At 42.8% G+C, this 27,157-nt stretch overlaps 1 protein-coding gene across 7 annotated transcripts in view; it reads right to left on the reverse strand.

Annotated features, from left to right (window-relative positions):
* Positions 1-27,157, reverse strand: part of ndst3 (N-deacetylase/N-sulfotransferase (heparan glucosaminyl) 3) — a 765,674-nt gene that overhangs the window by 202,962 nt on the left and 535,555 nt on the right. For all 7 annotated transcript variants that reach the window (XM_080191467.1, XM_080191474.1, XM_080191492.1 and 4 more), the window contains one exon: positions 20,627-21,926. In XM_080191467.1, coding sequence (XP_080047593.1) covers positions 20,627-21,607 — 981 coding nt within the window. In that variant the 5' untranslated portion in view covers positions 21,608-21,926. The remainder of the gene's footprint in view (positions 1-20,626; positions 21,927-27,157) is intronic.

A 27,157-nucleotide genomic window follows, 5' to 3' on the forward strand; every position in this document is an offset into this window, starting at 1 on the left:
GTTTACCAGAGGCAAATTAACAAAGGCAATGGTACGCATCCAATGGACTTCTGATTTATTATTTGATTTGATTTATTATTATTCCATATATTAACATACAATGAAAAGTATTGTTTCTTACACACTATACAGGCAATGCATACTGTTCATAGAGAAGGAAACAAGAGAGTGTAGAATGTAGTGTTATGGTCATAGCTAGGGTGTAGAGAAAGATCAACTTAGTGAGAGGTAGGTCTATTCAAAAATCTGATGGCAGCAGGGAAGAAGCTGTTTGGTTGGTACGTGACCTCAGACTTCTGTATCATTTTCCCAATGGAAAAAGGTGGAAGAGAGAATGTCTGGGTGCATGGGGTTCTTAATTATGCTGGCTGCTTTGTCGAGGCAACAGGAAGTGTAGACTGAATCAATGAATGGGAGACTGGTTTGTGTGATGGATTGGGTTACATCCATGACCTTTTGTAGTTCCTTGCGGTCTTAGGCAGAGCAGGAGCCATACCAAGCAGTAATACAAGTTCAAGGGCAATTACGGATGGGCACTAAATGTTGGCTCAGCCGGCGACACCCACATCCCATGAAATAATGCTTTTAAAAGCAGGAACGGCTGCACTTGCACCCAAACAATTTCTCTAATGGGGTTTCCCCCTTCACCCTAATGGATGTACCAACCTCATCTCTACTTATTATTGAAATCATTTTGCACATTTCCTAGTGTGCCTTCATTTTGAGGCTCTCTATCACTTTACCTCCTGCCTGATATCCTGGTATGGTTCCTGGCCTTTCAAAGTAACAAGTCCTGTAATGGGCCTGTAGAGTCAGAAACCCACCAGGCACCCTTAAGTGGAGACAACCTCCCAAAAGATCATTCTGGAGAGTGCACCAAAGACCCATGTGGGAGCTGGACTCAGACAGGATTCTGACTCCTGAAAATAAACAATCATAAGATTCCACCTGTTAAATCTTTTACTCGCTCCACAACTATTTCCTGACCACATGGGCTTTTCTTGTTCATATTTGAGATTTCCAGTTTTTGAAGTATAACGGGGTAAGCAGAGGTTTTGCTGGAAACGCATTTCTGAAAAACTGTGCTACCCCACTGTACTAAATCATTACAATTCAAACTGATTTGAATTTCAAATTCAGTTGTTTCTTTTCTCATTCTCAGTGATTCTCTACAGTTCCCCAGTGATTATTCACAGTTTCAGCTGAAGATCTGCTGAATAACCTGGTGATGGGTATGACAAAAAAAGAATTATGCTGATTGGGTCAGATCACTAACAACCATGATTGCAATTTGTGTGAAGAGCATGTGATTTAGCAGAGAGTTTGACAAACACTTGCGCTAAACCACACACTCCTTACATCCATTAAATGCATTCTGCCTCCAAGCCGTGATACCATAAGTCAGTCTCAAGCGAAATCTGCTTGCAGCTTCAGTTTTATTTCCAATAATCACAAGTGCACTGCGCAAAGCACACACATCTGCAGACTGCTTTCAGTGGGGAGAAGTTAAACTGCCATGGAAAGCGATCGACTGAAACAAGCCAAAGGAAAACACAAGAGACATGTGCCTGAGTTAAAGATACCTTCAACACAAAGACTGAGGCACTGTTCTGGAAGATTTTAATTACAGAAAAGCCTGAAAGAGGGTTTAAAAAAAACCCTGATGTGTTGCAAAATTAACAATGAGCATTTAACCAGTTTAAGATTTAGTCAAGTTAATGAAGTCCTGACTCACAAATAATTACTTTATTGATCTTTTTAAACAGTTTCATTTTCAAACAACAGAAATCCTTTAATCTGGGTTAATAAAACATTGAACCACTGTGTCAGGGGAACACAGTGTTTGTCTGAAGAATTCACATGACAATTCATCCGCAGCTTTTTTGTTCCTACCTTTTTTTAAAAAAACTCCATCACATAAACAAACATTCTGACTTCTCAAATAGACATGATGTCAAATGTTGAATGGGGATGGTGCATCCATCCATTTGCATTACATAGTTAAGAAAAAATAAAAATCTAAGTATTTATAAATGCTTTTCAAAAACATACTTGCAAAATTGCTGACTTTAATCTTGAACATTTCTTTTAGAAATAGTTGTCTTTTCATAACCTCTGGAGATGCTTTTGCATTTAACACAATTCATTACCATTTTCTCCATTCTCACATAGTAGCGCAACCAGATACAGCTTTCCTTTTTTTCCTGAAGGGACTGTTCCCTCTCTGACAGCCTGTTTCACTCTTGCTCCCCTTTGATCATTACCTTTCCGTTGCAAGCATACAAGATTCAACAATTTCAGCTCCTTCTCCATCTCTGTCTAGGGCTCCAAGCACAACCTCTGTTAGAAGTGAGATTTTATACATTTTCTAACATAATATCCTGCACTGTTATTCGCAAGGTGGTCTCCTTCACAACAGAGAGATCACTTGCAGGTTAGGGGATTGCTTTGCTAAATGCCATTCCATTTTTCCGCACATATGATCCTGAACTTCTGGTCACCTGCCACTTTAACTCTCCATCCCATTCTGAATGCACTGTCCTTGGCCTCTTATACTTTTCCAGTGATGCTCAATATCAATTCATGGAACAGAATCTCTCCTTTTTACTCGGCACTTACAGCCCTCTGGCCTCAACACTGATTTCAACAATTTCAGTCTGCAACCATAGCTCTGATTTGCTTTGGGACAGCAAGTGTTTGGGATGTAGGTTAAGTGCAGCAAGGTTACTGGGAATCGAGGGGGGTCTGGGGTGAGGCTTGATATGAGGATCTCATGGTGCATGTTGGTGAGGTGGTCCATACCTCGGGGGTCTACCAGCCTTTCTCTTTTGCCCCACAACATTCATAAAACAAGGTTGTCTTGTTTGCTGACTAGCTGCTGCTTCGGAGAACATTGGAGCTCATTGAATCCCCTGATCCCCAGACCCAAGTCAAGAGCAGTTGGATGGATAGGAGGTCCCATGGCAGGGGAGGGGATGCCGAATAAGGGTGAAAGGGTCAGATGGTAAAGGAGTAGGTAAATGTACTAGGTGAACTTAGGAGGAGGTAGAAGGAGTTTCCATGCCCGGGCTGGGAGTAAGTTTGCCTTTTTCATCAGATCCGCCAACAACGCTGGAAAGATCTTTTCCCAAAGATGTCTGTTCCTCCCTTGAGCTATCAGGTATCTCAAAGCCAGAGAGACTTAACCGGCCAGGTTAAGTCTGCAAGACAGGTTAAAAATGGGAGTCCCAATCTCATTCTGATTATTAAATGGACAACCCACATCCATGGAGCAGATTAATTGCCCACCTCCAATCCACCTCTGTCACACATGGCAATAGACAGTTTGAAGGGTTGGGTTTGAGATTTTGATTATTTTTATATCTCACCGGGCCCTAATCCAGTATTTTGGTGGTTAAGCACACCACCAATGTTTCAGATCCTTGATCTTTTATTGGATGGAAGTCAGCAACTTGAGACTTTAACTATTTATGAAAATCAGGAGCAGGAGTAGACCATTCGGCCCCTCAAGTCTACTTGACCATGAAAAGGATCATAGGTAATCTGATTGTGACCTCAGCTCCATGTTCTCGCCTGTTCCCGATATTCATTGATTCCCTTGTTAATTAAGTGTCTACCTCAACTGTAAAAACATTCAATGCCCTTATCTCCACTGCTCAATAGGGCAAGAATTCCAAAAAGAGGCTCTAAGGAGCCTCAGTCTTTCTCTCTCTCTCCACAGATGCTGCGTGACCTGTTGAGCATTTCCAACATTTTTTTGTTTTCATACTGGAAAATTAATGGTCAGATACAAGTCAGTTTGAGACTGTAATCTCGTCTCAAGTTTCATGATTTACAACACTGTGTGGACCTTTCAGTTTGATTAGTATTACTTAGGTATCAATTATTCAAGTAAATGACTCAGAGTTACAGTGGACTTGTCACTGCTCAGAAATGCCATTACACAGAACCCAACTAAAGTATCAACTTAGCTGAACAAAGGCCTGTGGCTATCTTACAAGTAAGAGGAAAACGCTCTAAAAATGCTGCTACGATTTAACAGTGTTTTAAATAAACACATCAGCAGACAGACAATTGGACATGACAGCGCTGGATGTAAATTAATTATAGGGGAGTAAAGAGTAGCTGAAACAAACATTTGTAACCTGTGTACTTTAAATAACCTCGTCACTGGCAAAAGTGTCTTTTCCTCACAAAGTGTCACACACAGCTACATGGACATCGTCAGATCATAGCACTGTGCATCAAATAGATTGCCTCTGTATAAATGCACATTTAGAAGATTACAGTTGGATGTCAGAATAAAAAAAAGTGGAGTAAATGCAGCCTTAACCTACTACTTACATAGCTACATAATTTCAGATTTAAACTTAAAAGGGATAAAAATTGGATTGTTTCCATTTTTGGGTGCAGGCCTTTCACTCAGGCCTGAATCTTCCAAAAGAATTGACATCTTAGCCATAAAGGCTCCAGGACCCTGGATCTGGTCGTGTCCAAACCCCACATTTCACCAATTTCTGACAGATGTGTTTCACCAGTGAAGGTCGGGGGATAGGATGTGAGACACACACATGGGAAACCAGAATCCTATTTTGAACTTAGTGCAGAGTTCAAACAGCCTTTCTTTTGATGGAACGTTAGCCCCCACCTGTTAAAGGGGGACAGGACTTATTTCACTGAAGCTATTTTTGACTGTCTGAGGTGCAAGAAGCTGCAAGGAGAATGAGCAACAGCCAAGAGGGTGTCCCCAGGTTCTTCATTGCAATACTAAAGGCTTTAGTCTAGGAGATTGACAGGAGAGGCCATGATTCACCCAGGGCCAGGAAGCCCTCTCAGGGAATGGGACAGGTGTTCAAGGAAGCCAGCTCCTGGAGATTGGTCCTGAGGATCTGCCAACAATGTTGCAAGAATTTCAATCATATACAAACATACACACAAGGAGCAGGCATAGGCCATTCAACCCCTCAAGCCTGCCCTGCCATTTAATCAGATCATGGCTGAACTGATAGTAACCTCAAATCAGCATCCTGCCTATCCCCAGTAAACTATCACTCCCTTGCTTTCCAAGAATCTGCCTTAAAAATATTCAAAGACCACTTCTAATATCTTTCCAGGAACAGAGTTCCAAAGACTCACAATGTTTTGAGAGAAAACGTTTTTGCCTAATCTCCGTTTTAAATGGGCAACCCTTTGTTTTTAAACAGTGACCCCTAGCTCTAGATTCTCCCTCAAGAGGAAACATTCTCTCCACATCCACTCTGTCAAGACACTTCAGGATCTTATATGGTTCAATCATGTCACTGCATGCAAGTGCTCAAGATCAATTTATGCACCTTTGCATGACATTGCTAACTAGTTCTGCACCGGCCTCTCATACTGTTTGAAGCACCACATCCCTATCGCTCATTCATCAGCAATCGAGAACTCCAAGCTCATGCCCAACATCCACACGTCCCGCCATATCCACGTACACACCAATGATGCCAGCCTCACAACCACATCTCACAGCTTCTAAATACCTCCAATTATTCAGTTATAGTGAGCACAGCAACCAAAAGCACTGACAATCTTCTCTCTCACTCGCAAGACAAGAGGATACATAGCCACATTAAACAGAGTAGGACTGGAAAGGGACAGCCTACCTGATTCACCTAACCCTATTAGAGGAGACGGTACTCCACTTCATGAGGCCAGCTGTGACACAGGCTGTTGTATTTGGTGTCACTGAGAACATTCCAAGATGACATTATGTTTCTGTCTTACTCATCTTCTTAAATCCCACCAAACACTTTCCCTGCTGCCTGGGTGAAGTGCAAACTGCAAGTTATGTGGCTATGGACCTCTTGCCTGCCAACTACAGTAGCATCAACAGAAAATGCAAAACTGTACCACACCTCTACTGAAAATACACCATCACTTGTTCAGGCATTCTATGCTATTTGCCCAGATACTGGCAAGGTGCTTACCTTAGAGACTAGGATCTGCGTGTGATAAGTCACCAAGCATGAGTGGACTACCACCAGGCAAAAGGCATGGTACAGTTCATATTCCAGCTCCTTGGAAGGTGGGCTTGCAGACAAGTTCTGCTGGAGGGGATTCTGATGTGGAACTCAAGGGTTGGTATACAGGGCAGTGCCAATGAGCAGGCACACCAAGATAAATGGTGCATTGACTGCCCCATCAGACAGCCTGGTGTCATTGTCAAGGAACACTGAGGAGTCGTGCTCCAACTTTCATAGAGCTTAGAGCCAATCCTTTCCAGCATTGATGTGGTGGTTTTGGGTCACTTCTGTCTACGCTGCAATGGGAGATGAGACCTCAGCCACCAGATGCTGCATCACAGCCAGGTCCACAAGTGTTGTCCTGAAGTGGCCATGCGAAAGATAGAATTCCAGTGAAACCACTTGGCTCATAGTGTGGAGAATTGGGAGAACTGATGAGAAATCCATGGAAGTTTTTTGGGTGACATCTGCTTTCAGAGTGGTATGGCTGACCATAGTTTGCCTATTGCTTTACATGTACAATGTACTTGCTGAGAACATTTGCGAGTAAGTTGAATCTGTAAAGGTATAGTTGGGGGTGAAGAAATAGTGCATTATCATTCTTCTTTTCTTGTTTAATAAATGTTTTATTCTTTTGCTAAAAGTTCTTCAGCTGACTCCTGTGACTGTTCAGTAGCCATCTTCAACATAACTAAATAAAAAATAAAGGTTTGGGTCTATTATGTTGGGTTCCATTTCACTTGTCTATTAATAACATCAGCCGAGATAGTAACAAATAGTTAAATTACTTAATGTATCAATCATTGTGATATTTCTCAACTTGAAGCCTAATTAGCTATTTAAAACTTAATAAAGATGGTGGGATAGTGATTTGTTGTGGCTGTAGAATATAGATGTGTTGGAAACCAGCATGGTCTGCTGCAATCATATCGGCAATAAGTACCTGGGGCTCAGAGTTAATAAGTTGCAATCCAAGTTTTGAACACTGATGCATCGGGAAGAGAAAAATTTACCTGAGCACTTTGTTCCTGAAGACAGTCATGCCACTTAAGCCAAGTACTTAAGAGTTGTTCTGTGGACAGGGACAGAGAATGTGACTATGAATGAGGCAGCTATGTGGATCCAGAAGGCAGTGATGGAAGAATTTCAGACTAGCACTTGTCCAAAGTAGTCAAGGTTCTTGCAATGTGTATAGAGAATAGCATACATTGCAGAATTGATGAGAAATCTGACCAAAACACAGTGGTGTAAAGGTGAGTAGATGAGTAAAAGCAAGTTCTCTGCAGCTGAGAACCTAGGTCCCGGACGCTGTATTGCCTATGTGGTGCTGGGGTTAAGGACATTCCTTTGGGACTGGAGAGAAACCTGGAGAGGGTGGGGAAGGCTTCAGTTGTCTTGATTTACATGAGTACCAGTGACACAGGTAGAACCAAGAAAAATATTCTGTTAAGGGAGTCTGAACAGCTAGGGGCTAAATTAGAAAGCAGAACAACAAAACTATTAAGCTCTGGGTTACCACCTGAGTCACGAGCAAATTGGCATAGGGCAAATCATATCAGAGAGGTGAACACATGGCTCAAAGATTGGTGTGGGAGAAATGGGTTTTGATACACGACATGGTGGCCGCCAGGGAGCTGGGTTCAATTCTGGCCTCAGTCACTGTCAGTGTGGAGATTGTACTTTTTTCCCATGTCTGCGTGGATTTCCTCTGGAAGCTCTGGTCTCCTCTCACAGTCCAATGTCTGAGTTAGGTTGATTGGCCATGAAAAAATTGACCCTGGTGTCTGGGGAATTAGCAGGGTAAGTGTGTGGGGTCACGAGAATAGGGCCTGGCTGGGACTGTGGTTGGTTCAGACTCGATGGGCTGAATGGCCTCCTTCTGTACCATAGGGATTCTATGATTGGGATTCAGTGATTCATGGGACGCTGGCTCCAGTGCTGGAGAAAGAAGGAACTGTACCACCAAGACACTCTTCACTTGAACTGTGCTCGGACATGTGTTCTAGTGAATGGTATAACTAAGAGTGAGGGCTTGAAACTAAATAATGGAGATGTTGTGGGGGTGCGGCGAGGGAGGGAGGGTTAACATGATGGGAGGTTTGGAACGTTATAGGGACAGAGCATACAAACATAAAAATGCACAAGCAAATAATTTGGGAGAAGGAATTAAAGATAAAAAGACGGGATTAAAGTTCTTTATGATGTGCAGATGCCAGTGTTGGACTGGGGTGGGCACAGTAAGAAGTCTCACAATACCAGTTTAAAGTTCAACAAGCTTTTGGAGCACTGCTCCTTCATCAGATCGTCACCTAATGAAGGGACAGTGCTTCAAAAGCTTGTGGTTCCAAATAAACCTGTGAGACTTGTTAAAGTTCTTTACACGTGCAACATTCATAGCAAGCTGGGTTAACTAATAGCACAAATAGAAATACATGAATATGGGGTAGCCTTTACAGGTACTTGGGGCTGAACATGGGGTGGGGGTGCAGAGTGGCTTCACAACAAATTTGTTTCTCAAGAGTATGGCATGCCCCTCCCCTACCCCTGAAGTAAAATCAGTGTGGATCTGACCAAAAAAAGATGGTGAGCAGTAGGTGATTTTGGTGCACGCCCACCTCTTGTATTATGAGTTGAGCTTAGGGGTGGGTGGAAATATGGTGTGGTGGGCATCTGCCCTATTTTGTGTACCCCCTCACTGACAACATGCCCAGTGGGCACATAAAATGCAATCCACAGCTGGGTACTGAATACTCCAAGGTATTTAGAAGAATAGGAAGAAAGAAAAAGAGGGGTAGGTCTGTTACTAGCAGCCGAGATCTGTAAAAAGTAAAGTCGTAAAAAGTAAAGTCGTAAAGTTACCATAATCCAAGATGAGCATAGACTGCTCTTCCCTTTGAGGGGAGAGAGCCAACTGGTGGTGACTTAACCGAGGGTGACCACACTTCAGTACAGGGGCAAAGTTGTGAAAGTGGAGCCTTCACGAATAACCTCAGTCAGTACAGGAATTGAACAAACACTGCACAGCAGTGAAAAACTATTTTGTCTTGGTTTAGGTGTAGATAAGAAATAGCAAAAGAAAGAAGTCACTGGTGGGAATGGTTAATAGGCCTCTGATAGTAGCTATTCGGCAGGACAAAGTATAAGTCAAGAAATAATATAGCTTTTTAACAAAGGTTCTACAATAATTGTGGATGAGTTTAATCTCATAGATTGGACAAATCAAATTGGTAAAGCTGGCAAGGAGGATGAGCTCAGAGTCTATTTATGATAGTTTCTTCAAATACATTGTGGAACCAAACCAGGGAGCAGGCTCATTTAGACCTGGTAACGTGCAACGAACCAGGATTGATTAATGATCTCAGGGGTAAAAGTAAAAGGCAAGATTGATCATGATATGGTGAGAAACGTGGTTATGAAACAAGTACCTTAATTCAGATGCAAGTAATAAGATATGAAGATAAAGTTGGCTAGATAGAATGGGAAAATAGGTTTAAGTGTAAGACCACAGAGAAGCTGTAGCAGGCAGAGACCCAGCATCCTCCACAAATCACATGCATGTATGAGCCTTTCCATATGGATATGTTCAGCTCTCTGCAGGGAGTTGGTCCACAGCCCTTCTGTCTAAATCGTGCCAGTGATGGCCTGTCACACAGAAATGACCATTTTATAAGGGGAGCAATGAGAAATGAACAAATTCCAATGCTCCAACTGATGTAATGTGCAACGCCTTTCAAGCGTCCTCTTCTTTGAGCAGATGAAGCTTTAACATAAACATATAGAATGGGTGAAAACCAGAAGGAGCTTCCAAACATGAGGGCTCTCACAAAGTTCGAATCAGAGCTTGCACGCAAGAGTCAGCTGTGATGGGAAGCTTGGCTTTAGTCATCCACATGGTAGGCATTCATCCATTCAACGGAAACCTGATGATGGAAAGTGCCTCCATGTTGGAGGCAGCTAATGCTGTTACTTGCAGTCTCCTTTCCCACTTGCAGGTGCCTCCAGGAAGAAACAAAGGTCAGAGGAAGAGGAGGACTCCTTTTCCAGTCCTACCTTTAGCTACAGTCAAGAATGGAGCCAAGAGGGAGTGAATGAGAACAACTTCACACTATTAGATGCATTACAGCGTTCACTTGTGTCCACCACCAGGCCAGGTACACACACCTTAATGGGTATTGGTGGTAGTTCAGTAGGGTGTCATAATCTGGAGGTCACAGCATGGACAGGTCATAGTTGAGGCTCCCCGACTCTGAGGACTGCTGGGGAAGAGACATCTCTGAGTTCCCAGTCTGATGACAAGCCTTTGGAATCAGCCTTCAAGTTCATGTTGGAGAGTCAGCAGGAGGTGGGGCAATTCCAGACAGCTGCTGAAAGCCCTCAGCACAGAGGCATGCAATTCAGAAAAGGCCATCTGCCTGCTCTCTGAAGTAGATGTATGCACATTGAGTTCTCCAAGGGAAGGGTGGCTGATGCCATGGAAACCCTCATCCAGCAGAATGCCGAGTTTCTGCCGGAGATGCACACAGACTGCACTCTACCATTGTTGCCACAGCTGAGTTCATGCAGTGGCAATGCAAGAGGTGAACTTTGATTTGATGTATTATTGTCACATGTATTAGTATGCAGTGAAAAGTTTTGTATCTTGCACGCTATACAGACAAAGCATACCATGTGTGAAGAAGGAAAGGAGGTGGTGCAGAATATCGGGTTACAGTCATAGGTAGGGTGTCGAGAAAGATCAACTTAATACGAGGTAGGTCCATTCAAAAGTCTGATGGCAGGAGGGAAAAAGCTGTTCTGGAGTTGGCTGGTGTGTGTCCTCAGACTTTTGTACCTTTTTCCCGATGGACGAAGGTAGAAGAGAGTACGTCTGGGGTGCTTGGGGGCCTTAATTATGCTGGTTGTTTTTCCAAGGCAGCGGGAAGTGTAGACAGGTTCAACGGCTGGGAGGCTAGTTTGCGTTATGAACTGGGCTTCATTTATGGCCATTTGTAGTTTCTTGCTGTCTTGGGCAGAGCAGGAGTCACATCAAGCTGTATACAACCAGAAATAACGCTTTCTGTAGTGCATCTGTAAAAGTTTGATCAGAGTCATAGCTGATATGCCAAATTTCCTTAACCTCCTGAGAAAGCAGAAGGTTGGTGGGCTTTCTTAACTATAGTGTTGGCATGGAGGGATCAGGACAGGTTGTTGGTGATCTGGACAATTAGAAACTTGAAGCTTTCCACTTCCCATTGATGTAGAGAGGGGCATGTCCTCCACTACGCTTCCTGAAGTCAATGATGATCTCCTTCATTTTGTTGACATTGAGGAAGAGATTATTGTTGCCGCACCAGTTCACCAGATTCTCTATCTCATACCTGTACTCTGTCTCATCATTGTTTGAGATCTAACCCACTATAGTGGTGACATCAGCAAACTTGAAAATCAAGTTGGAGGGGAATTTGGCTACATTCTCATAGATGTACAAAAAATATAGTAGGGGGCTGTGGACACAGCCTTATGAGGCACCGTGCTGAGGATGATTGTTGAGGAGCTGTTGTTGCCTATCCTTACTGATTGCAGTCTGTGGGTTAGCAAGACTAGGATGCAGTCGCAGAGGGAGGAGCTGAGCCCCAGGTCATGGCACTTAGACATGAATTTTGTAGGAATAATGTGTTGAAGGCTGAGCTGTAGTCAATAATCCTTCTCCTTCCTACCCAGGGTCTGTGTCTGCCTCCAAATCCCCAACAACCATCCTAAATGCTCCTTTCACTGGTACAGATGTATCCTCACCCAATAGCCCACCAGCCCACCTTTGCTCACTTTCACATACACCATTCCTTCCCAACACACCCACTCTCAATCCGCTCTTTAGGAGGCAGTCATTGCTTCCACAAATCCCTCCCTTGTACATTCATCTGGATATTCCGCCTCCCCCCTTACTTCTCCAACCAACAGACTCTCTCCCTTTCTCCTTCCCCGTAATACCTACCTCCTCACTTGCATCCTTCTCCCCTGTTATTTGCTGGAAAATGTAGTACAATGTGGGAAAATGTGAAGTTGTTCATTTTGGAAGGGAGAACGAAAGAATAGAGTATTACATAAAATAGAGAAAAAAACTGCAGAAAGCTGCAACACAAAAGGGGTTTGGGGGTAATTATGCACGAAACACAGAAAGGTGGCTCACATATGCAGCAGGTAATCAGAAAGGCTAATGGAATGTTGGCTCTTATTCCAAGGGCTTTGAAAGTCTTGCTGCAACTGTACAAGGTACTGGTGAGACCACATCTGGATTACCGAGAACTGTTCTAGTTCTCTTATTTAAGGAAAGATATTATTTCACTGGGGGCAGTTCAGAGAAGGTTTACTAGGATGATCCCCAGTGTGGAAGGATTGTCTTATGAAGCAAGGTTAAACAGGTTGGGATTCTACTTATTGGAATATAGAAAACTGACAGGTGATCTCATTGAAACATGTGGGATTCTTATGGGGTATGACAGGGAGAATGCTGAGGATGTTTCACCACATGGGAAAGTCTATAAAGCAGAGAGTTGGTATCAATGGGTGCTATTCTGGTTGGCAGTTGGTGATTAGTGGAGTGCCGCAGGGATCGGTGCTGGGGCCTCAACTGTTTACCATTTACATAGACGATCTGGAGGAGGGGGCAGGGTGACAAAATTTGCTGATGACACGTAGATGAGTGGAAAAGCAAATTGCGTGGAGGATGTGGAAAGTCTGCAGAGAGATCTGGATAGGCTGAGTGAGTGGGCTAGGACCTGGCAGATAGAGTATAACGTTAGCAAATGTGAGGTTATCCACTTTGGGAGAAATAATAGTTGGAGGGATTATTATTTAAAGGGTGAAAAGCTGCAGCATGCTACAGTGCAGAGGGACCTGGGGGTCCTTGCGCACGAATCGCAAAAACCCAGACTGCAGGTGCAGCAGGCGATCAAGAAGGCGAATGGAATGTTGGCCTTTATAGCGAGGGGGATAGAATATAAAAGTAGGGAGGTCTTGCTGCAACTGTACAGGGTACTGGTGAGGCCGCAGCTGGAGCACTGTGTGCAGTTTTGGTCCCCGTATTTGCAAAAGGATATATTGGCCTTGGAGGGAGTACAGAGAAGGTTCACCAGGCTGATACCGGAGATGAGGGAGTTAGCTCATGAAGAGAGATTGAATAGACTGAGTCTGTACTTGTCAGAGTTTAGAAGGCTGAGGGAGGATCTTATAGAGATGTACAAGATAATGAAGGGGATGGATAGGGTAGAGGTAGAGAGATTCTTCCCGCTTCGAAAGGATAGCAGGACTAGAGGGCACAGCCTCAAAATAAGGGGAGGGCAGTTTAGAATGGAGTTGAGGAGGAACTTCTTCACTCAAAGGGTGGTGAATCTCTGGAATTCTCTGCCCATTGAAGTGGTGGAGGCTACCTCACTGAATATATTTAAGCCTCGGGTAGCTGGATTTCTGATAGACAGGGGAATTAAGGGTTATGGGGAGAAAGCGGGGAAGTGGAACTGATTCACTTCAGATCAGCCATGATCTTATTGAATGGCGGGGCAGGCTCGAAGGGCTAGATGGCCTACTCCTGCTCCTATTTCTTATGTTCTTATGTTCTAGGACCAGAGGGCATAGACTCAGTATAAGCCAATTTAAGACTGAGATGAGGAATTTCTTTTCTCAGAAGGCTGAGTGTCTTTGGAACTACTTTCCACAGAGAGCTGCGGGGGTGATATCATTGTGTAATATGTCAGGCTGAGATAGACAGATTTTTGATCAGTTAGGGAATCAAGGGTTATGGAGAAAGGGCAGGAAAGTGAATGTGAGGAATATCAGATCAGCCATGATTCTATTGAATTGCAGAGCGGACTTGAAGGACCAAACAGCCGACTCCAGTTCTTATTTCTTATGCCTTCCTCCTTGGATACTATCACTCCTACATCCTCCCTCCCCCTGCCAGCTTCACCCATCCACTGCCACCTTCCTTGCCCCTCCCCCCACCACTACAGCCCCAAGACTTTTCTCCACTCCCCCCGCCCTCACCACCCTTCACCTCATTCTTACCAGCGTATGGCAAAAAACCTGCAGCTCCGGAGCAGGTCTGCCAGCTGCGAAGAAGCTGCTGTATGGGCATGCCCCATCCTTCAATGAGCTGCATCGTGACAGTACCATCGGCACGAGGATCCACCAACCATTTGAGGCATGAAGAATTCCGGAGCTGCAGGCCTCCAACTTTGCCTTCTGAGCAAGGCCTCAAAGGTAAGTCCTGACTTGTGAACACCACCTTGGTCCAGATGCGGACTAGTGTCACGGAGAATCGGACATGCAGGGTCAGACCTTGAGTTGCATCCATTAGTGTGTTGCCAATCAGTTTCATGCCAGCCTCCAGTAGGATTCCCTATCCTCCATGGCGAGCACCAGCAGAAGATCCAGTGAGAAATTCACTCCAGCGTAAAACCGATATTTAGGCTTCCTGCTGAATTGTACCCACCTCGCACCTGCACAGTGAGCGACTGTACGGATATGGAAGAATTCTGCCCCTAGTTCCTATGAACTTTATGTTAAGTTTAAATTCATTTATTAGTTTGTTTATTAGTAGCCTTACTCTAACACTGCAATGAAGTCATTGTGAAAATCCCCCAGTTGCCATACCCCAGCACCTGTTCAGGTACACCGAGAGAAAATTTAGCATGGCCAATGCACCTAACCAGCAGATCTTTTGGACTGTGGGAGGAATCCTGAGCACCTGGAGGAAATACACGCAGACACAGGCAGAATGTGCAGGCTCCACACAGACAGTGGCCCAAGCCAGGAATTGAACCCGGATCCTTGGCGCTGAAAGGCAGCAATGCTAACCACAGTGCCACCGTGCCGTCCTACGAACTCACCCTTACCGTATGAACTTATACTTTCCAAAATATTGTAAAGGCTGCAAGATACAAAAGAACCAACAAAGCAGCAAATAACAAGAACATCTAAAGAAACACCCAGGGAGACCACTGGAAAGAAAGAAAGAGAACACAAAGAGTAGATTTCAAAAGAAACTGAAAAAAAAAATGAAAATGGAAGACAGAGAAAAAAAAACACAGCCTCCACTAATAGTTGAACAAGAACAACTAAAGTAGAAACACATTTCTATTCAAAGGTGACAAAGGACTGGAAAGAAGCAAAATACACATCAGAGAATGTTCTTTGAAAATCTCGCCAAACAATCAGAAACAGGGAAACATGAAAGAGCAGTACAATCTTACAAGGAAGCTTGCAGGGATGTGTCAAATAGGAGACAAGTCAGTGAAGAACAAAGTGGAACAGCATGAATAAAACAAAACGAACAGCTCAAAAAACGGACAGAACTTTTCAAGCTAATTTGACCTACTCTAGCCGATCCCCAGACATTTCACCAACAGAAATCTCTTTCCAGATAAATACAAGCAAATCTGAGTGAAGGAATCAAAGGAACTATAGAGTGGGAGAGAATCAACTCGTATTTATGTCCCTTTCACAATGTCATTTTTTTTTTCAAAACGTTTTACCATAAATTAACTACTTTTGAAATACAGTCAGTATTGTAATGTGGGAAATGCAGCAGCTAATTTCTGCACAACATGGTCTCATTTACAGTGCTAAAATAAATGGCCAACTCATCTATTTTAGGTGTTAGCTCAATGATAAATGTTAGCCAGGATACCAGGAGAATTCTCTGCTCTCCTTCAAATAATGCTGTGAAATCTTTGACATCCATATCGAATAAACATTGCATCCAAAAGTTGACACCTCCAACAGCGCAAGCTAGATTATATGGTCAAGTAGGACTTGAACTCACAACCTCATCATAGAAACAAGAGTGTCACCACTCACCCACAGCTGACGCGTACCAGGCCTGGATGGTATTTACTCACTATCCAGTAGAAACATCTACTGAACTACTGCTTCAAACCTTCAAGAAGATGCGAGAAACAGAAGGAACATCTAGCGACTAAAAATATGACTATATCATAACGTTAACCAAGAAAGGTGATTAAGTAATTGCAAGGCATCATATTGCTTTCCATGCCAGCAGAAGTTTTGAAACATAACTACGCTTGAAAAACTGAAGACAACATTTGACAACAGTCAGAGTCCAGAAAGTTGCTTTCCAAAAACACAGTACATGCAATGGCTTTATGTGTACCGTGCCACAGTGAAACAATCAATTAAATGGAACTCCCTTCTCTGCCTCACAGTCATACATTGTGACAAGGTATTTGATAGTACACGTTAAAATATCTTGTGAAAATTGATGTGATGCTATGGACTACCCGAGCCATATATTACCATAACCTAAAAAAGACTAAATTCATCATGCAACGTAACGCATAATGAAACACTCAAAGAATCCTTTGGGGGAAACTGGAATACAACAGGGGTGAGTGTTGCTGCCTTTGTTGTTTTTCTCAGTCATGGACGGAATAACGTGAAGGACAAAGCCTCATCATGCACTGATATTTACAAATGGATGATTTAATCTTTACCAATTACCTTCTAAAGCAATAACATATGCAGAACAAGGCTAAGACTATCAGTAACAACAAAAGTAGGCTTCAATGTAGAAAAAAATCTAAAAAAAGCAATACTAAAAATGACTGGGTTCTCCATTTACAATAACCCTTTGTGGATACAGACTGTCTTGGATGGATCATTAACAATGATGGAGGAACTGACAAAGTTATTCACACAGACATAGGAAAGTAGACAACTACATTCTAATTCCCAAGGCTCTTCTAGAAGAATCCCTACAGTGCAGAAGGAGGTCATTTAGTCAATTAAGTCTGCACTGACTCCCTGATACAGCATCTTATCCTTTACCCATAATCCCATGTATTTACCCCGGTAATTCCCCTAGCCCTACAAATCTTGTGACACGAAGGGAAATTTACCATGGCCAATCCACCTATCCCACACATCTTTTGAGGAAACCAGAGCACCTGAAGGAAACCCATGCAGACATGGGTACAAGGTGCAAACTGCACACAATCATCCAAGGCCAGTATTGAACCCGTGTCTCTGGTGCTGTGAGGCAACAGTGCTAACTACTGTGCTGTCCTTCAACCAAGAATAATTTCTGGACTTTCATTATGCAATCAACCTAGTGAAACAGCTGCACCCCAGAGAAAGCATTGTGAAATACAAAGCTCTGTCTCTCTGATCTTTTCTGTCAATTGCACTATGTTTCATTTACACAAGGGAATGAAGTTTCAATACTTGCAGTTTCACTATTGATACTGGATGGTTGACATTTTATAGGACAAGAGTAAAAAGGAGGTCCTTTTTAATAAAATGGAAACTTATCAAAGAATGACTGTTTTGTACAAGTTTTTTTACACATATTATTCTCACTATCGGGTCCATTGTGCCTATATGGTGCTTAGTAGGTGAACAAGGATGGAAATGCCACAGCTTGGCATCTGGGAATGAGGGTGGATGTGGAGCCATGGGAGTGTGTAGAAGCTGAGGGGTGTGGGGTGTGGGCTGGAGAACTTTTTTTTTTTAATTATAGCTGAGATGAAGTCCCACAGTACTAAGCTAGACCTATTAAACAGGCCACCTCATCACCCATTAGCTCTTGCGGCTATCTTCAAATTTTTTTCTGGGTTTGGTGGCTCGACACGCACCCATCCCAAATCCCCATTTTTCTGACACTTTTTCCCAAGAGGAGCAGACTGTGCCAGGTATTCTCTCGACTCCCACTACTCACCTCAGGTTTAAGTTCCAGTCCATCTTAAAAGCCCACATTGGGAATTTTAATTATGAAATATGGATGGGTCAACTTGCGGGGGAGGTGTGGGGTTTAAATTGTGAAAAATCGGATTCCCAACACCAAAGTACTCCAATCTACCCACTTCCAACTTTAAACAAAGTGGGACAATGGATGGGTGACCAACTCAGTGATGTAGTTCTGGCTTTGTTATTTAATCTTACAACTTATCTACGGACAGCCAATAACGGATTCCAAGAGGCAAGTAGTTTATACCTCTTCGCTATATATCAACTTGTCTGCCTTGGCAACCATTCATGATTGATGCCTGACCTATCCATGCTTAATAGGGGCCTTTAGTTTACTCCCTGTCTGAGCCCACTGACCTCCACCAAGTCCCCTCCGTCAAAGGCCACTTCCCACCTGAGGACACTGATATGTCTCTTGTTCCCTCTCTCCATTTTCTATCCCCTTTCCAGGGTCTCCAAATGCCCTTCTCAAAACCCACTGCCTACTCTGCCCCACATCCCAGGATTGTCTTCTGCCAGCGAGGACCGTCCTTCGCCCACCAGCACTGGAGGTCTTGCCCTCCCCCACAACCACTCATTTCCCCCAAACCTCATGTTTTTAATCGATTCTCCACCCCTGGGCTGGGAAAGTAAATTCCACTTTCAAACACTGAAGTAAAATGGGTGCCCTGATGCAATCTTAGAGAGAAACAAAAACTGTGATTAACAAGTTACGGACATTTGACAATAAATATCCAGACATAATCTTGAGGATTCACTGTCAATGATGATCATGAATGACCAACTATAGAGCCAAAACAAGTGGTAGATAATAGATTAGTAAATCAAATAGGAAATTTGAGTAGGATTGAGCATAATCTGAAAATACTCTCAAATCCGTGGCACTGTCCAGTTGTTAAAATGTAGTCCCCAAAGAAAAGGAAGAGCATAAACCAGTTAAGCTAGAACCTCAAGCATTTAAATGAAAATAGTGAACGACATATGGGATCAGTTGGAAGTGATTTCTCAAGACAGAGTTCGATGGTGAGTGGCAGTAGAGACTCTATATTCCACATGGAGTAATAAGACTGAGTGATGATTGGAGAATGTAACTAAGAAAATCAGTAACAGCTCCTCAAGGTCGGTCAATGGGTTTACCAAACTTTAAAGCTGCAAAAGCTTTGGAGCACCATTATCCCACTGATCCTTTCTCCTTCTTCGTCTATTTTACTTATCGGTCTTCCATCCCTGAAGACATTCTGAAAATGCTGGTTACTCTCTAGTACAATGCTCAAGCAATCATTTCTTGTATACGAGTCCTGTCAGTAACACACTGCTTGACTACCGGGGCAGGACATTCAGGATTAGCTGCAGATGCTGCCACCCACACGCATTCAAGCGGAAGACGCTAAACAGCATCAGGGGCTGAAATTTCTGCTCTCATTGGGAGGATGGAGGATGGGTGGGTGGATGATATTGGCACTTGATGGACTCATAACTGTGAGCACCACGGCAGCAGCACCATGTCCACTGCCTGTCTCTGGAGAGTATTTTATTCACATTGGTTGGCCCGCTTGCCCATGAGTCAGTTCAGAGCCTTTAGTGACTGATTAATGACCACTTAACTAACTCCTTTCTTCACCGCTGGCATTTTCCTGCAGCGGGAGAAGTTGATGCCAATTGTTCAGGCCACCAAGTGAAAGCTGGCAGCATTGTGGTCAGAGTGGGGGGTGCTCATCAGAGACACTTTGACAGGTATTCCCCGGCAATGTTTCTCTTTTCCAACCCCATCCTGTCCATTCCAGCCCCACAATCCCCCTTGCTCGAACCCACCAGCTGTGACCCTGACAAGATCATGGGCTTATCTTCCTCTGGGTCCCTGGCTCCTTCAGCGGGCTGCTTGCGGTCCCAGTAGCGGCCATCAATCCTGATGAATCCTTACTGGGATGAGAACTGCTGGCTATTTGGTTGGCTGGTAGCTCTCAGGGATGTGACTCGCTCTTGGGTAGAAGTGCAAGTCCCATCTCAGATCAATGTAAGGCCTGCTGGCCAGTAGGTGCCTTTGGGTGAGTGTACCAAGAACACACAGGCACACTTCTTGCCTTTATGCCAGGCTTTCACAAAATACAGCCCCAGGAGTGGTTTATCTTCTATTCATTTCACTCTCCAATTTTTTCCTCCCCTCTTTCCAGATGTGTTAAACCATTTACAACACCCTTTGTGAAATCAACTACTTCATAGGGGTTGAACCTAACTTCTTCTAGAGCTGCACGTGAGGGACTTGCATCCACTGGAGTAGTCTCCTTCACAGATTACTTTAGTTAAGCGAACAACAACCTAGGGATAAGTTTTGTCTTTGTTGCATAGGTGATATCAAGGCAATAAAAGTCAGATGGGTTTTATAATTTGTGGCAGATTATTTTTCTTATTAAACAGGGGCAACAAGATTCAATTTCACTCCCACCTCCACACAATTAAAAACAAAAGTGGCTCAACTTCAAGGATAATTGTGCGCCACAGTCTTTGCATCATGATATTGATTAGTGAAGATCTGTCACAAATCTTGCTTTGTACAATAATTTCTGTCAGCAACATCATGCTAAGCTAAAGAGAAAAATATTCTGGAAAAAGAATCTTTTTTCTCCCATTCATCATCAACATTGTAAGGAATGAACCATTGATTGTCCAACAACAACTAAAGGTTTTGACAGCCTAAACTTATTGATGAGAGGAATTTTCACTCAAGGTAAAAGCTACTCTCAAAGGTTTCTCTTGTGGTGAACTCTCAGATATAGTTTACATGGCATGCATTGAATAGCTTCAGTGATCTGTTTTGGTCATGTAACATACAATTCTAAAAAATCTCAAGGGCAGAATCCTATATGCATCAGAAGTATCGTCCTTACCTTTACATCATTAACATTCATCCTTGTTCCTTCCTTCCCAACAAATATGTCATCAACATCCACCAGAATGTATCTTTCCAAAGAGAGTGACAATTTCTTCCCTGAAAGGAAGCTGATGGCGTCCACAAATATCAGCTTGTGCAGCCAAAAGTTCAGGTTGTTGCCAAAGAGAACTCGCTGAATGCCATCGTGTAGCCCCAGATCCTGAACTACGGTGGCATGTAGAACCTCGTCGGTGATCTGATGTGGAATGTTTTCAGAAGGTCTTGGCTTGGCCAGTAACACAGGTTCATAGGTGGAGTGGTTGGACTGGAAGACAGTCCAGTCCTCTCCTGGGAGTGGACCTCTCTCAATTTCTTTAGCTTTGGTGATATGCAGCAAAGGAGATCGTGGGTTGATACAGCAATCCTTGAGGGCAAGGTTGGTGTGCAGGTTCAATGGAAAACCCTTCAACTGTGAGCTCTGTAAACTATTCTCATTCGCTTTGTGAAATGCAATAATGCCAACATTGTACTCCATGCAGTATTTATCCAGCAGCTCTCTATTCCAGGAGTCCATATTCACATACTTTAAAATATTTTCATAGATAACAAGTGCATATCTTCCCCGATCTTTGTTTGTAAGGGCAGGAATGTCCCCTTTACCAGGGGCAATTTCAGTGTGGTGTTTAAAATGGCTTGACTCTAAAATTGCCACAATGTCCTGCCCCAGTTGTGAATATTGACTCTCAACAAATACCAGAACCATCGGGTCAGCTCTCGATGTATCAATAGGTTTTGCTGTTTTCATTTCAAACAATCTGTATGGTAGAAGTTTGGGATCTCCACAGTCTTGCTCTGGAGTTGGCTTAGAAAGTTCCAACTCTTGCTTGTAGCTAGTATATAGGTAATATGCTGAGATAATAACACTCACCATGCAAAAGGCAGCCAGTAAGATCACCATCCTTCGCAAATGCCTACGAAACTTTATGACAAAATTCATGTTTTGTTCTTTGTCACCTTTCTCCGCCTTTGTTGCCTTCTAGGATTCAACAGTGAACAGAATGCAAACAACTTCTGCCAGTATGTCCCCGCACCTCATGTAACCATTGCAGAAACAATTACTGTCGTTCTTCATCAAAGCTGACAACTTGGCTCAACTCTCTTCTGGCTTTCTGTCGCTGATTACACAAAGGGTCATTGATTGTTTTTACCGCAATCTGAACATTGTTCCATCTTCGACTGAACTGATACCAATCCTGGGCCGAACTACTTTCGCAGCTGAAATTGTCTACCAGAAATTCCCGCTAGACAGATCCAATCTGCAGAAAAAGTATTACAGAAGTTAGGCAGAGCGACTTTAATGAAGCACAAATATTCCACTTTTTTGCCCAGTACAGGCCAATTAAGAACCATCACAGTATGCCAAAGGGATTATACTTAATGGCAATTTAACTTTACATTTTGTGCTTGACCACCTGCCTTCTGGAAATCATGCAACTGAAGTGTTTTGTTTAGAAAGGAGGGAAAAGAACATTTCCTTCAATGGGTATCCTTATCAAATTGTCTGTCTGTAGTGTATTTGCATTAATCAACAATACAATATTATGATTTATACATTGATTTTTTTTTCTCTGTTTCTCAGCTTTTTCCAACCTCAAGCATATACACAAGTGTCAGCACTTTTTAGATATGAGCAGAATAAAGAAAGCACAGTGCATGAAGTTGCAATGGAAAAATGTAACGCAAGTTTACTCAGTAGTGTGCTTAAGAATTTAGTTGACTGAATTTCTAAGATGGTTCTGGTACTCGTAGCTTCTCTTAAACAAGCTCATTTTCTTCATAAAGAGATGATTAGAGTCATAGGGTGGAACCTTTGTTCTGGACACTAAGTCCCGTGGTGGGAGCAGTGACTTTGTGGTTGGAATTTTCTCGTCCCACCCACTACGGGAATCTTAGCGGGTGAGACACAGACCACGCAAAGATCCGTTGACCTTGAATAGCATTTTCTGGTTTTGGGGTGAGTGCGGCTGGAAAATCCTGCCCTCTGTATGACACGTGAGATCTTGTGTTGTTCAGCTCATTAGTTATGATCGTGCGTGGAGCATGTCAAATTCCATGGCGGGGCGGGCAAAAAGTAGCTTGCATTGCTTCCTGCATTAATTTCTGTCATTAAGCACTTCTGGATTGCCTCCAATATCCGGACACCATATTTAAACAGCACTGAACAACTATTTAAGTGAAAGCAAATTACTGCGCTTGCTGCAATCTGAAACCAAAAGACAAAGTGCTGGAAAATCTCAGCAGGTCTGGCAGCAAGTGGGAGGAGAGAAAAGGGCTGATGTTTTGAGTCCAGGCAACACTTCGTCAAATTGACAAAAGGTTATCTGGACTTGAAACATCAGCTCTTTTCTCTCCGAACTACTATTTACTCTTTCAGTCTGTTCTGACCCCCACCCCACCCTATCTCAGTCTCAGCTCTTCTCTCTGAGCAGAGTTCACTCAGTTTACGTGACAGGCAGTCAGTATCCCTCAGCAATTCTGTGAAGGGAAGGCAAAATCAGCCTCTACTGACTTCAAAATCCAGGAAGAGGCCTACCTTGCCAGATGCAGCCATTTACGGACAGTTGTGAAAGTGAACGTTCTAACTTCCTGTTGGCAGGGCACTCAATTTGGAAGGGGATCAAGATTCTGGTGTGTCCACCTTTCAATAACCATACATGATTTGCAAATGGGGTTCCCAATGTAACTCCATAGAACCGTTGGCCCACCTTTAAGTCACCATGAAAGTCAGAAGAACAAGATTCCAAACTAATATCCTCCTGCCAGAGAAGTGACCTTTAGCCATGATTCCCGCCACTAGTGGGAGTGGAAGATCCTACTCATTGACTCATTATGGCACATAAGGCAGCCATTCAGCCCCATTTAGTCTGCCATACATTTCCGTTGGGCCTTCAGTTAAGTAAGGAAGATTGCCAATGGGACATTTGTTGCATGAGGGGACCAAGATTAATAAGGATGCTGTGATAGGTTTATCACAGCCCTCTTAAATCCGCCAATGCTTATTTTTCAAGGATGCCTGCTGTTCCACTTGCTCTTCTTTTGAATAATAAGCACTCCCTCATAAGAATTCATCTCTTTATTGTGGGTGTTTGTACTTTTGTGTACATTAATATTTGTTTCTTAGCACAAGTCTTTATGATCGCCTACCAAGTTATTCAGGTTCTTTGCTTTGGGAACATGGTGGGAGTAGGGGTTGAAGTTGGTGGGGTGCAGCTAGACATTTGTGATTTAGTTCACACACATTTTAAGCTGTGAGTAAAACTGATATTGAAGAAGAGTCCATCGCCACTTCTACTAACCACGTCTATCATTCAATACCATGAAGATAGCTTGGGCTTTACAAAGAGGGCTGCAACATATTCAGATGATGCGGTGCAATGAACAAACAATGAGCCATAGATTCAATGCAAGCTCCGTGGGAAGTAGACTTTTGAGAATATGTTACTTTGTCATTTGGTGTATGATTTCTGAAAAGTATTTACATTCTCTTTGTACAGAAAGGACAGAAGGCATGAGATTGCTAATAACAACTGCACTCAAAGTGATCTCAATGATTCAGATTTCTATGAAATATGAGGTCGATGTGCCATTGTGGACTGAGGCACACACCTATTGGTCCCATCTTCAAATATGTATCTGAGGTTTCAGTAAACCAGAAATATTTCCGCATCTTGAAAAAAGACCTTTAATAATTCAAAAATAATACCTCACCTAATTTAAGCAATGAAGTTAAATATTTCTCCTGATAATTATTTAAGAGCTCTCAGCTACTTGCATTTATTCCTGTCATCAAGCACCAAATTCAATAATCTCCCTTATAAATGCAAGTTAGAGGGAAACAGACACAACATTAAGGAAGGACAGGCCAGATATAGTAACAGTTCAGAGACTATTAAAATCATGTAATAAATCACTGTGTCATTCCTGTTCACTCAGGAGTGGTTGGATAAAATTTCCTCTGTAACAAAACCAGAAAATCTATTATACAGACCCAGCTTAAGATATGGTTATACATAAGCACTGCTTTTACAATTAGACAACCTGAGTAAACACTGCTTCCTGCATGGAATGCAGGTTGGGAAGTGCTAACTGGCATTTTCTTTGCCAGCTGTCCTTTGCAGGCCGGCACTGGGAGCCCTCGATTGCAGAATCTTCCAGATAAGACGCAAAGTGAACCTTCAGTAGAGAACTGGGAGATATCTCACGGCACCAGGTCAAACATGGACAAAGAAACCTGTTGATTGCCATCCTATGTCCTTCTCAGCTGATAAATCAGTACTCCTCCATATTGAAGACCACTTAGAGGAAGAACTCAAGGTGGCACACAATGTACTCTGATTAGGCAGACTTCAGTATCTATCATCAAGATTGGCTCAGTATCACCACTATTAATCAAGTTGGCCAAGTCCTGAAGACATATCTTCAGGCCTGTGGCAGATGGTGCGGGAACCAAACAGAGTGAAATACCTGCTTGATCTTGATCTCACCAGTCTATCTGCCGCAGGTGCATCTGTCCATGACAATATTAGTACGATTGACCACCTCACGGTCTGTGTGAAAATGAAGTCCCTTCTAACAATGAGGATATATTCATTTTGTTGTGTACCACTACAACCGTGAAATGAATTTTTACTGGGATGGATGGGGAATGGGTTTGCTGTTTGTCTCCTGCAATTATCTCGCCACCTGTTCCCAGTAGCAACTTGTGTCAACAACTATATAAAGTGCTGTCCCACAGTAGTGATACAATGGTTTTGGAGGCCAAGTGGTGAGGTATGAAGGGTGGTGAAGTACCTTGAAGGGGGTGCCCCAATGTACACAGGGGGCACCCCCATAGGAAGTACCATCCCTTTTTCTCCTGCTTCTTCACCTCAACCCCATTATAGCATAGGTAATATAAGATTTACATCAAATGGCTTATTAATAAATTGGGATTTGCAAAAGTATAATTCCAGCCCTGGAGTAGGCATTAGGACGTGCAATGTTTTGTCAAAGTTCCTACTATCTGTTACCTGCTTCAAGAATGAATGCCCAGGTAAAGTTGTTAATTGGAAAGGGGAAATGGTGTTTCCATACAAGTTTAAATAAACAGTTCTACAGTTGTGCATGATTACTTACTAAATGGACTGTTTTTCGTCATTAAGGGTCATATTCTTATCTGTAGACTTTGAGCGTTATCAGTAGCTGCAGGCACTTCTGATATATATTTTTAAAATTTGAATGATTCACACACTGGTCTGGATCAAGTGTCAGTCAAGGGCAGTTATGGCTGTTGGCTTCATATGCTGGCCCAATTCCAACATGGTCAGCCTCAAGGACACATGCAATGATCTTTAGCTTGATGGAAAGAAAAATGATTGGCAAAAAAAAATCTGCATTTCGCCCTACAAATAGCAGTGGCACATTAGACAATTGACCTTTAATTTGACAAGATTGATTCTTCAATGAACTTGAAAAACTTTTCAAAAGCTGTTCTAATATTACTTGGAGGCATGTGGTTCTCCGTTAAGACTGCCTTCTCTTAACCTCCACTTATAGCCATCATGATTCAGGTGTTTTGTCAAAAATTCTGGGCATTGGATTGAAAAACTACTGCAAAACTAAATACTGAAAAACTAAACTGCAAAAGTTAGCATAAAATGCATTAGAAAATAATATTGTTGCTCCAAATTCCATTGCCATTGGCATCAAGCCTTGTTATTAGCTGGCGCAAGAAAGGAGCATACAGCATTCTGTGGATTCCTGAAGAAATAAGAGCGAAAGCTGAAATGGTTATTAGGGGTGACTCACTGCATTGTAGAGTCCATGAATTAACCCTTCACCCAGATTGAACAGACCCTTGATGCTGTACTGACTATAGGGTCATATTCTCTTTCAGCACTAGAGGGCAACTGTTCCTAATGTTAGAACAAATTCTAAAAAGAAAATAATACTTGTAACCACAACAGAGAGAGAGAGAGAGAGAAAGAAAGACGTGCCCTTTCAACCTTTAGAGAAAATTGGGAAATCAAATAGCAGCAAGTTCTAACCAGCGTGGCTTTAGTGAAACAGTGACCCACATATTTGCGAAGATTCCTTTTGATGCTTACTGATAGCCGATAGGGTGTTGCCCTATGGTCATCCAGTGCACTGACAATATTGGCTTATAGATAATGCTACTTGGAAGCTTCACTTTATTAATACGTTTATGTTTAACACAAGCTGTTTGAACCATTTCCAACTCAGGACACAGAATGATATGGGTAACCGATGTCTAATAATTTACATGGAGAGTTGAGTCTAATTTCCATTGTCACAAAAATAACTATTTACTTAATTAATAAAAGTGTTAAGGCCCTTCTATTATGTTATATTCCTATCCTTCAATAATTAAAAAAAAATTGTTCAGGGGATGCAGGAACTGTGAAGCTACCACACAGCTACCGTGACGCTACTGTGCAGCTACTGTGACGCTACTGTGCATCAACCGTGATGCTACTGTGCATCAACC

This window comes from Carcharhinus amblyrhynchos, chromosome 1 (genome assembly GCF_965287045.1).
Source record: "Carcharhinus amblyrhynchos chromosome 1, sCarAmb.v2.hapA, whole genome shotgun sequence".
NCBI classification, from domain to species: Eukaryota; Metazoa; Chordata; class Chondrichthyes; order Carcharhiniformes; family Carcharhinidae; genus Carcharhinus; species Carcharhinus amblyrhynchos.